General features: G+C 35.8%; 1 protein-coding gene across 1 annotated transcript in view; it reads left to right on the forward strand.

Annotated features, from left to right (window-relative positions):
* Nucleotides 1–12,073, forward strand: part of LOC148950221 (histone-lysine N-methyltransferase SMYD3-like) — a 54,077-nt gene that overhangs the window by 23,351 nt on the left and 18,653 nt on the right. The window contains exons 6-7 of the mRNA XM_089092244.1: nt 5,016–5,145; nt 7,022–7,184. Of these exons, the coding sequence (XP_088948370.1) occupies nt 5,016–5,145; nt 7,022–7,184 (293 nt within the window). The remainder of the gene's footprint in view (nt 1–5,015; nt 5,146–7,021; nt 7,185–12,073) is intronic.

A 12,073-nucleotide genomic window follows, 5' to 3' on the forward strand; every position in this document is an offset into this window, starting at 1 on the left:
TCAAATGAGCCCTCTCTGAAGCTTTTACGAGCATCCCTTCCATAAAAACCATATATTTCCCCAGGGCATAACTTACAACCCCTGCCCTCGGGCCCTGGGGGGCTGTGTCGACCCTGGAGTTTTCGTTATATGGTCTTAGAACTATTCAAAAATAATGGCAATCTCAAAGTTCTTATCGGATGGGTTCGAGGAAAAAAGGGCGTGGAAGGGGAGGGGGGCAGGTACCCTCCAATCTCTTTTGACTCTTAAAAAGCTACCTAGAACTTTCAATTTCCAATTGAATGAGCCCTCTTTGAAGTTTGTACGATCATCCCTTCCATAAGAACCATATATGCCCCCAGGGCATAACTTACAACCCCTGCCCCTGGGCCCTGGGGGGTTGTCTCGACACCGGAGGTTTTGTTATTTGATCTTATAACTATTTTTAACAAAATAGCTATCTCAAAATTTTTATCGGATACCTTTGCGTAAAAAGGGCGAGGCGGGGGGCTGGTTACCCTCCAATATCTTTTGACTCTTAAAAAGTGAACTAGAACTTTCAATTTCCAATCAAATGATTCCTCTTTGAAGTATATACGAGTATTCCTTCCATAAGAACCATATATGCCCCCAGGGCATAACTTATAACCCTTGCCCTGAAGACTGTGGGGGGAGTTTCCTTCTCTAAGATATAATTTCCACAACTTTCAACTACGTTAAACAAAATGCTTATCTCAAAATTTAGATTGGAAGTGTTTAGGGAAATGGTGGGCGTGAAAGGGGTGTTCATTTCCTTCTAATCTCTTTCGACTATCAAAAAGGGCACTAGCCATTTAGATTTCCAATCGAATGAGTCCTTTTTGAAGTTTCTACGATATCGCTTTCTATAAAAAAAACTTATATGCCCCCAGGGCAGAACTTACAACCCTTGCCCTGAGGGATGTGGGGGGGGGGGGTTGTCATCCTCAAAGACCAAATTTCCAGAACTTTCAACTACGTTGAACAAAACGGTTATCTGGAAATTTTGATTGGATGTGTTTGGGGAAACTGTAAGCGTAAGAGGGGCGTTAGTTGCCCTCCAATCACTTTCAACTATTAAAAAGGGCACTAGCTCTTTGAATTTCCAATCGAATGAGCCCTTTTTGAAGCTTCTACGACATAGCATTCTGTAAAAGACTTATATGCCCCCAGGGCATAACCTCCAACCCTTGCCCTGACGGCTGTGGGGGGGAGTGTTTTCCTCAAAAACATAATTTATATCTGGAAATCAACTATGTAGAACAAAATGGCTATCTGAAAATTTTGATTGGATGTGTTTGGGGAAATGGTGCGCGTGGAAGGGGTGTTAGTTGCCTTCCAATCACTTTTGGCCCTTAAAAGGGGTACTAGAACTTTCTATTTCCAATCGAATGAGTCCCCTTTGAAGTTCCTACGACGACACCTTCCATATGAAGTGCCTCTGGGAAAAAATAATAATAAATAAATAATAAAACAATGGAGCCGTATGGCCTTTACTAGAGGCAACGCTATAGCGTTGCCTCTGATTGATGTTTTGCTAGCTAACAATACGGATGACATTCTTGATAATAATTGAACAGTATTTGGAATTGAGGAAAATTTTCGAATTTTCGATAGGGAGTATCAACTTATTGGTCTCCGATTTAATGAAAGTAAGACTGAGTTCCTGGTGTTCAATCACCGCTCAGAATGCCCGACAAATGTTCAGCTGGGTGAACATGCTATTAAATCATAAGATTCTTTGACGTATCTTGGTGTACCAATTGTGTCAAATATTCGCGCCACGCGTCAACTTCTGAAACATTTTTTTTTTTTTTGCCAGAAAATGCAGGAATGCCCTCTTGACTAATAACAGCTCCCTATCCTCGCGGTACGGAGTTGCTAGTCCAGTGTCCGCGGAGCAGAAAAGAAATGTGACATATCGGGAGAAGATTATTGGTGAAAGCACCTCTGAAATTGTCCTTCGTTGATCATGCGTTTGTTCCTGCCCTTATATATGACTGTCCTTGTTTGTATTTTTATTTTTCTGTCGGTTCTTCTTTGTTTTTGTTTTGTTTGTATTTGTCAGAATTTATTACTTTCTTTTCTTTTTATTTCATTATTGCTCCATCAGTGCTGTATCTTGCGTTTATGGTGGACATTAAATTTATAATATAATAATTAAATTCAAAAATTGATCTTTTACAACATAGCCTCAGTTCTATTTTGTACACTGAAAATGGTGACACCCTCGCCTTGTAAAGACATTTGGTTCATTCAGTTTACAAAAAATGTCAGCCAAATATGCAAGATTTTGCAGCCAAAGAATATCGGATATACAAGAAGACAAATGTAACGGATGACCAATAAAAAGTGCTGGAAATTCAGACTTCAATTCAAACATACGCGACAAAACTTTACCACGGGAAAGCCATATAACTTTTGTGTCAAATAGTAAAGCAACATGGAAACTTCCAAAATTCTTGCATAGCGTACGGAATAGACGGCAATCGGTAACAAGCGATTTTATAAAGTTCACAATTTTCCCAGCATCACTTAAAGTAGTAGATGGCTCTGCAGGAATACGCTTACATACTAAAGCTTGTCTATGAATACAACAATGATTCCATTGAATTTTTTCGTTGATCTCCTTCACCCTTGCCACTAAACCTGAAAACTTTCCCGTCGTTGATTTTGCACCATCTGTATACACACCCACACAATAAGACGACCTTATTCCATTCTTTTCAAAATACCTATTGATCATATCAAAAATCGCCTCTCCAGTTGTGTAGGTTTTCGAAGGTTTTGCAAATAGCACATCTTCTGGAACAATATTCGTAAAAAGATATGTAACTTAGACAAGCAAGATTGCGGCATTTGTTACATCCGTCGATTGGTCAAGTTGAATTTCAAAATAATTCAGTTTTATTATTTTTAAAAGTTTGTCTTCTACATAATTAGCCAAGTCATTAATTCTAGGCGACACCGTGTTGTTTGATAAGGGAATTAGCTCTTTTTTTGCTGCCTTTTCCCTAAGCATACATTTGGTGATATCTTTCGCACATGGTCCAATTAAATTTTCTGCTATTGTATGCTCTTGTCCAGATCTTTCAATTCTATAAATTACTCGAAATGATGCTTCAAAAGTCATTTTACTATCATCGTTTGAAGCTAAGAAAGAAGAAGGGCTAAACTTTTTGATATTTGATAATTTTATTTTGAAATGTTCAAGAGGCTTATCTTTGTGTGTCGGATGTTTTGTTCCAATATGTCTGTGAAGAAGGGATGGTTTTAAAATGCTTTTGGCAAGAACTTCGTTACATATAACACAAAGTGGTCTGGGTTCTGACTCATCTCAAGTAAAATGAAAACCCAATTGTATATAGTCGCTGTCATATTTTCATTTTCTATCATCATTTCCTATGTTTTTCGTCTGGTGAAACGGTACCTCACTACAGCCTTCTGTACCATCATCTTGATTATCATGTCTCGTTTCTAAAAGACCCGTCTTTAATTATCGATCCATAATAAAAACAAGCTATAATAATAATTAAGTAAATAATTATTGAATCATTTACACGAAATAATCGCTGTATCACTATCACTCAAGTTTTACAAGTGCTAAGCCTATGTATGAACGCCGGTTAATGCATCACAACAGATACAGCCACTTGCTGGTTTATGAGGCGCTCGTAAAGAACAGGTTTTATCATTCATATGTAGCAGGATAGAAATTAAGAACGCCCATATCTGCAGTGACAAGGGTAGGTTTGGGCTGTTTTTTGCTTTTGATTTTAATGGCGTTTTAAAATATCCGCCATTACAATATTATTTTTGCGAAGCCCCTCTTCAAATACTGAGGTCCCCAAGGGGTTCGCAAACCACCGGTTCGGGAATCACTGGTCTAGTGCACACTAAGTGTTGGCACTTTTTCCAGATAGCACTGTTAACAACAGTGTCAACAGTATTGACAGATGATTCAAAACAGAAGAAAATGACCAGAGAAGAAATAACATGTTTCTGTTTTCTGTTCTACCTTTCTTCTGAGATATGGACCTCTTTAAAAAATAAGGAATTTCTTTGCATGCATTTTATTATTTTACCACCTAATGTATTCTTATTACTCTTCAAACTAAGTGAATAAGTGGAGGCTGTTGGATACTTTATAGATCGCAATCTAGTTACTTTAAATTGTTTTGATTTTCTTTGATATTTTTCTTTTCTAAAATTTTTATTTTTCAATTTGTATCCTCTACCACAAAATGTTGGTCTCTTCTTCTAGGGGCTTGTCGTGAGTAGAGTCATATTTAGATCTGTATACAACTGGCAATCTGTCTTTTCCTGCACAAATGATTCATTGAGATTTTAAGAAAAAAGACAAAAGCCTTATTCTGCAAAAGTATTCCTGGAAGGAATATTTTTCTTTTGTCCATCAAAGGAAAAAAGATCCTTACAGTTGGTTTCCTTTTTTAACACGAATATATAGATAAGATTGTAAATCTCATTTCATTGAAGGAAAAATTAATATTACTGGCATAAGTAGCTTTACCCTAATCAATATCCCTTTATTTCCACATGTTGAATTACTACTACTGCTACTACTAACAACTCACCGCAGCACCAGGTCGCCTGAGGCCAACACAGCTACGCACGCTTCTCTCCCATCCCAATCTATTCAAATCCGCCCTCTTTGTACCCTCCCAGGAAGTTACAATCTCCTTTAAATCTTTTTTTATGACATCCTCCCACCCCAACCGTGGACAACGGGCTTTCCGTTTAGCCCTAGACGTTCTAGCCCTAGCCCTAGTGAAAGAATCATCAATGTGTTTTATATGTATGCTGGAGTACTATGATAGAGGTTGATAAGTATTTACAAGAGTGCATTTACCTGTAAACAGCATCTATATTCTGCTTACCATACATTTAAGTCAGAGTAGTTGCCTTTTTCTTCTTTTTACAAATATTTTTCATTTAAAAGTGCATTTCTTCACTTATTTGCCGAGAGCCTGATATGGTATACACTATGTTTGTAATAGGATTTTGCAACGGACACTATTCAACCTTGTGATAAATGTGGCTATCAGTATGAGAGCAAAGTGCTTCAAAGTTATCATGAAGCTGCAGAGTATACGTCAGTCAACTTGGATAATATGAAAGACGTTAACTGTAAGTACTCAATAATAATTTTTTTTAACTATACTACCCCATCCTCCATCTTGCTTTGTAATAGATACGTTGTAGTAGAACTGTTAGATCGCTAATTTTTATTTGCATTTAACTATTGACTGGAGTTTTTTTTTCTTTATTAAAAAATAAAAAAAGAATTGTCTAGAAGCTGTATCAACATTCTTGAGCTATGTAAAGGCTATGGTACTTCAAAAAGCTTATAATAAACTCAGATCTATATTCCATCCCCGTCGCTATAAATTTATCATACTTGATGCATTGTTCTGATTCATTTTCCAGGGCTTAATTTGTTTCTTAACATATTCAGTGAACGTGTTTTTTTTTTCAAAGTTTATTATTACTGCTTTGGAAATGGTTGAAATGTGATGTATTTAATACCCAATTGCTTCTGTCATATCTTGACGACCTAAAAAAGCTATCCTTAATTCGAACCACTACAAAGCAAATCTCAATTGGCGTCGAACAAATCGAAAGACATTCTTCTTTTCATTCTCTTCCAAAATTCGTGTTTTAGCATCAAGGGAATTATTGTGGCCATGTAGACCTATTTACAAGCCAAGTCGATTATGTCCATAAAACAAGCAGCAAAAAAGAAGAAACGCTAGAAGCTTATAGTCAATCGAAGTTTTAAAACGCTAAGAAAAAAACAGTGTATTCATTTAGTGTAACATGTTAGCCAGCAAATGCCCCAATCTAAAGGCGATCGGGTGAAAGTGACTAGTCTTGGCGTGAGGTCCAGTGGTGCTTACGTAACTCATTCTTGGAGTTTTCCCAAGAGATTTCTATTGTTGCCCTGGGATTCAAGCCCCCTTTGTAACAATGACAGAGATTTAATCCCCCTTGACTCTGCCAAGGAGCAATAAATAGCTACTATTTGTATAGCCAGGATTTACCGATAGGCCCACTAGGTCCGGGTTTAGGGGCACAGAATGCCAGGGGGCACAATAAATTATTACTGAGTGATAATTTAAGTAAATTATCTCTAAATTTATTTATCATTATAATAAATTTGTTAAATTTATTTATCACAAATAGATTTAAATAAATAACAATAAATTATCACTGAGTGATAACTCAAAGAAAAGTGATTTTAAAACAACACAAGAATTTTGTAGCAACTTGTAAGCTGTCAGGTACCTCCCAAGAATGGCAGCATTCAGTATCACCTATCTCTTTCATTACTTCTGTCTCATCAGTTGCGTTCTATTCAGTGCTTCCACTATCCCTGAGTTTCTGGGGATTTCCCTGGAAATCATGCAAAACTGGAGCGGCCAATAAGCCAAGAAACACCTTGCCTAGAAGCGTCAAAGCTTTGAATCCGGCCCTGTGTATATTTAGGCTTAGCAACAACCACGTTCTGAACCAGCGCAACAAGAATACTAGGAGGAATATCACGCCTCTGCCAATTTTAGGTATTGAAAATAAATATTTTGTGCTCGCATTAAAAGATTTTGAAAGTCTAACAAAGACTTAAAAGATTCAGAATTCACATAAATAAAAAAAAAGGTGTTAATTTTTAGGGGAAATCAGTAACAGCAAAACCATGTAGAAAAAAAAGCAAGTTTAATGGTTAATGTAGTTAATGTACAAAAAGCAAGTTTACCTGAAAAAATTATATTTAGGCTATAGAAATGTAATACATGGTCTAACTCTCAATTTTAGCAAAAAATGTCATGACGTTCTTGATGGTCAAAAGTTTAAAATTGATTTACTATTTTGATGCAAGGTTTATGTCGATATCTGAGTAACTATTTCATGTACTTTGTTTAGGCGTTCCCAATCTTAGCTTGCGTGTGTAAGCGATTCTGATAGTATTATTTCTTCGTTTATTTTTACCCTGCTCTTTGACTTTTAGATCTAGATGCCTGTCGTTTATGTCTGATTAAGCAAGGAGGGCTTTTTCATTCTCTCAACATTCTCAGGTCAAAAATATTAGACGCTGCTTTTGAGTCCTGTATAGACCTGAGTTTATGGGATGATGCTCCAATTTACGGGGAAGAACTTGTGATCTCATTTAGGTAATATTTATTTGTTTTCAGTAACTTCAGTAAGGATGATAGAAAGTAAACCGAATATTTGTACCTAGACACATTTGATGGGCCGAAAAGTCTATGCACAATTCACGTAAAACGAATGCTATGTTTAGCCAACCAAGGGATATATAAGAACAAGTCTAAACATTTTTTTATGAAATAGGATTGATTACAATCCCCCGTGTGAAGTACAATGTAAACAGAAAACTATTGAAAAGGTTAAATAATTTCTTAGACCACACTGCTTTTCCATTTACGAAAAATTAGGCAAGAAAAACGGGTTTTATTTTTGATAAAGCAGTAAATTAAATTAAAACCCGTTTTTCTTGCTTAATTTTTTGAAAAGGCTACAGAAAAATTGCAGTTTTCCTGTTTTGCTTCCTATAATTGTTGTAACGAATGCTATCTCTCGAAAGCTGCTCGAAAGTTTTATGATTAGAGCTTAAAACCGAATGAGTAGGCTAAAGCAAAATAATAATTCTTAGGCCTAACTTAATCCAACCTAACCGTTGGATCATACTCTTAGCAACTTTTAAAAATTAATGAATTATAATCAATTTTTCTTTTAATTTGCCTTTCTGCTGTTGATTTCACTGACTCAGCCAAACTCACCCCAGAAAAACTCGGCTAGTATAGTCTTGCAGTTCATTCTATCCTCTGTATAGTAAAATTACCTTTTTTCCTGTTTTCTTTTCGATTTATTTGTTGCTGCTTATTTGTCTGATTAGTTGGCTTTTTCTTCCAATGACTATCAAACTGGCGACCGCGGTCCACCATTCTTATTCGCGTATCACGGCAATCTCGTTATTTTTGGGTCACCAATGTCCACAAAATGGGGCTAGGACTGCTAGTTTCACAAACTGAACATAAAACATCAAACGTTTTCCACTAGTCTCCTGAAATTTAGATTTTTTTTTTCTGGAAAATAAATGTTGTTTTTCTTACTTTGTCTGCCAGTTCCTTGGGAAATGTATCTGAAAAAAGGAGTTTGAAGAAAAAAAGTTTTGTACCTATTAAATTGTAACATCAACAAAAGGGGTGATTTGCTCAAAATCTATGAAAAGGTATATAGCTTAGACAATACTGAATTCAAGCAAAAGGTACCTTTGCCTGAGTTTTAACTATGGTGAGTAATGATTGTGCCTTGTAACAGATTTGTATTTTGACGAGTGAAATAGCAGTAAACATATCCGAAGAAAGAATTATTTAAATTGACGACTCAGCACTATCAGCAGAATGGCTGCTACATATGTTGATGGACTGCAATGTCACCAAAGTTTAGGTATATTCTTTGTTTTGAATTGCAGTTATTCAGCTTTTTTACTCTTTTTCTCAATGAACAGCAATATTATTTACTAGAAAAATGTAGGCAGAAATGCTTCATCAATAGCAGCTGTTTCAGGAGTCCCTACAGTCAAGTATCTTTGTAACATCATGGTTGCAGCAGTAGCTGCAACTTAGTAAAGAGCGAACCATAGCGCATAGGAACCAAAATTTGAAAAACGTGATTTGAAAAAAAAACTACCTGATGAGAAAAAATTGCCGTCTGGCACTGATTCATTGTAACTATTATTTCGGTTAATATTAAAGTAAAGTCTGTTGTAAAAACAAATTTATGATGATTTCGGAAAAGAGACTGAAACCACTCGAAAATGGTGTCAGATCATCCGATTGAAAAGTACTCCATTGGAATCACCATGGTCGAAAACCTTGAATAGGAGAATTATAGTCCACCTTGAGCAAGGAAAATCACTTTTTTACTTGGGTAGCAATGATGTGTCTTTTTTTTCTGCCAGGGATAACGGGTCACCAGAACATCATAGATAAATTTTTAATGTCCCATTTGAAAATTTACTGCTCATATATACATGCTTTCTATAAAGTCCACCATCTTCATTTTCAACTTGGCACCAAAACCGGCACTTTGGGTGCCATTTCTCGCTGGGGCTAACGGGCTACCAGAACATCGTAGAGAGATGTTTAATAGTTTATATTAAAGTCATTGCTCATATCTACGTGCTTTTTATCAATTCCACCATTTGCAAGTGCCACATGACATTAACAATGGCACTTTTAGTGCACTACCTCAAGTGGAAAGGGGCTAGCGAGCTACCAGAACATCGTACAGAGATTTTTAATGGCTCATTTAAAAGATATTTTTCATGTCTACGTGCTTTTTACCAATTCTACCATCTGTAAGTGCTATAGCCTATATCAGTAAAAACGGTACTTTTGGTGCCATTTATCAAATGGAAAAGTTTGGAAGTATAGAAATGGTACCTTTGTAAAAAAAAAAAATTCCAAAACCCTCAACTGGAGATTTACAATAACTTGTCTCGTATACTCTCCCTCCCAGTCCCCTTGCTAATTTTCAAAAATCGTCTGCTCACCAGCAGGCTACTGCAACATTAACAGGGTTAGCATGCTACCATACCAATGTAGAGAGATGTTTAATGGCTAATTTAAAAACTGTTGCTCATGCATATGTGCTTTTTATAAATTCTACCATCTTTGAGAACCATATGGTAATAAAAATGGAACCGTTGGTGCCATTCATGTATTTCTGTTATTTTTGTACGAATGGGACAATTTTTACTCTTTTTTTGTGTACGGGGGGGGGGGATAAAATGCCCCCCCCCTGAATACGGCTCTGTGAGAAGTTAAACATTCTTTGCAGCATTGTGGCAGAAACATTACAACAATGCTCACACAAATTTTTGTAAATTATATTAAATAAACATCTAAAATTCTTATAATGTCCTTCAGTTTTCTAAATCTATAAATTTCACATAGGACGATATTTCATAAATAATCTAACTTTTATCTGCAAATTCCATGAAAGACCAATTTACAAGGCTCTCAATAGTCTTTAACCGACCATGAAATCATTACATTTTAGCATGAAATTTGGTTTCTCTAAGAAACTCAAGTAACCTGAAACCCTCCAATGTGACATTTAATCAGATCGTTAAAATTATAAAGCTAAAACTGTTAGCCTATGCTTATTGGTATAACTAAATATGGGTTTCTTTTTTATATGTTTTTTAGTTTCATATATTTTACTATTGACATGTGTCCGCAAAAATGTCTCATAAGTTTGCTGATTTCGTTGGTTTGCATTAGATTAACTGGGAGCAACTCTAAAAATCCAATAAATAGATATTTTCTGAACATAATCAAGTAAGAATTTTGATCTTATAGTATTTAAGTCAGAAAAGGAATTTTGCACCAATCACAGCAAGATGTTTTGTCCTTTGCTGTTTTCGTAGACCACGTCTATTCTTTGGTTGTTTGGACAAACTCACCTCCCCCTCTTTCTCTCTTGCGTATGTGCCTGATAGAACATTTATATCTTAGCCTTTGATGAATATTTATGTAGCGAATTAAGGAACCCATAGGCTGTATAACAATATAACCTGCAGTTTCCCAGCAGCTTTCGTGGACTATTTTTCAAGATTTTAATCATAAATTCAAAATAATATTTGTTCATTTACTCAGCGTTTTACGCTGATTTCTGGTGTGGAATTACAGATGTTCTAGGGATAATTAATAGAGAATTCAAAATAGTGAGAAGACTCGTCATGGGTCAGTGGCTTCTGGAATAAGTCCCTTAGCTCTAAGCATCCGTTGGAAAACTCAACTTTTCAGATAAGCAAGCATTATGTTGAATAGCCCACGTTAACCGTTAATCTATCGTCACCTAAGTTAGACAAATACTTTTGTTTTTCGAAGGGAAGTAAAGAGCGAAGTTGGAATTTAAAACGAACAAAAATTATTGCTTAACAGTTTATCTAATATATGTCGATGAAACTAGTGGAAATAAACCAACTGATGATGTTTCCCTATGTTTGTAAGACTATAGAAAACTAGCGCTTTACTAAAAATACCAAAGCCAAGTATAAAACAAGAATATTGATTTAGGAGTAAAAAGTGAGTACGTTGGCTGACAACAACAAACATGTTTATAACACTTCATTGTCTTACACCAGCTGGGATATCAGTAAATTTTAGTAAATATTTAATATTATCTTAAAAACTTAAGAATAAAAATAAATACTCGATGAAGGATGACAGATTGCCAACGGTCGGCCTTCTTGGCAATCCATCTAGGGCCAAACGAAAAGCAGATCGTCCCCGAACGGGGTGGGAAGAAGTCGCAAAGAAGGATTTGAAAAAATGGAATTTCTTGGGAGGTGTTTAAATGGGAAGCTTTGAATAGATTCGGATGAAGGAGGAGCGTGCGCAGCTGTGTTGGCCTCAGGTGGCTTGATGCTGCAGTGAGTTGTTAGTAGTAAATGTTGTAGATATGAAAAGAGAGAATGAATCTGAACACGACTAATATGTAGGGGCCAACCCTTTGTAAAAGGAAGTATATTAGAAATTCGAAAATTAAATCGGAGCAGAGGTGTCTCCTCAGCACAAGATTTCAAAAATGATTAACAAAGAAGTGCATGTTAAAAGTTTATAGGAAAAAATAAAACATAGCACTGATTCAAATGGAAAGTAGTATCCAATTATCTGAAAATGAAACAGCAAGTGCACCCAAAGTCAATAAAGGGAACACGGGTGCCGGCAGAAAATTTGCCAGGGGGGGGGCCAAATGCCAAAATTTCAGTGGTGGTTGGGTGACAGGGAATATGTTTCAGGATTTTTTTTCGTTGGAATAAGTTTATTTTTAAATACTTTTGGGAGAAAACTTTCAAATAAAAAGAGCAATGAAATTGCGTGCAAAATGAAACAAAATACAGTAAATTTTAAACGAAAAGGATTCCTGGCAAAGGGATCGCTTTATTTAATCAATAATATATTTAATTATTGTGCATTTAATCTTTAAAGTAAATAAAACTCAAAACAAAATTACAGAAAGATTAATT

The sequence above is a fragment of the Artemia sp. Qi Xiang Cuo genome, chromosome 7, assembly GCF_049724085.1.
Source record: "Artemia sp. Qi Xiang Cuo chromosome 7, ASM4972408v1, whole genome shotgun sequence".
In the NCBI taxonomy this organism is placed as follows: Eukaryota; Metazoa; Arthropoda; class Branchiopoda; order Anostraca; family Artemiidae; genus Artemia; species Artemia sp. Qi Xiang Cuo.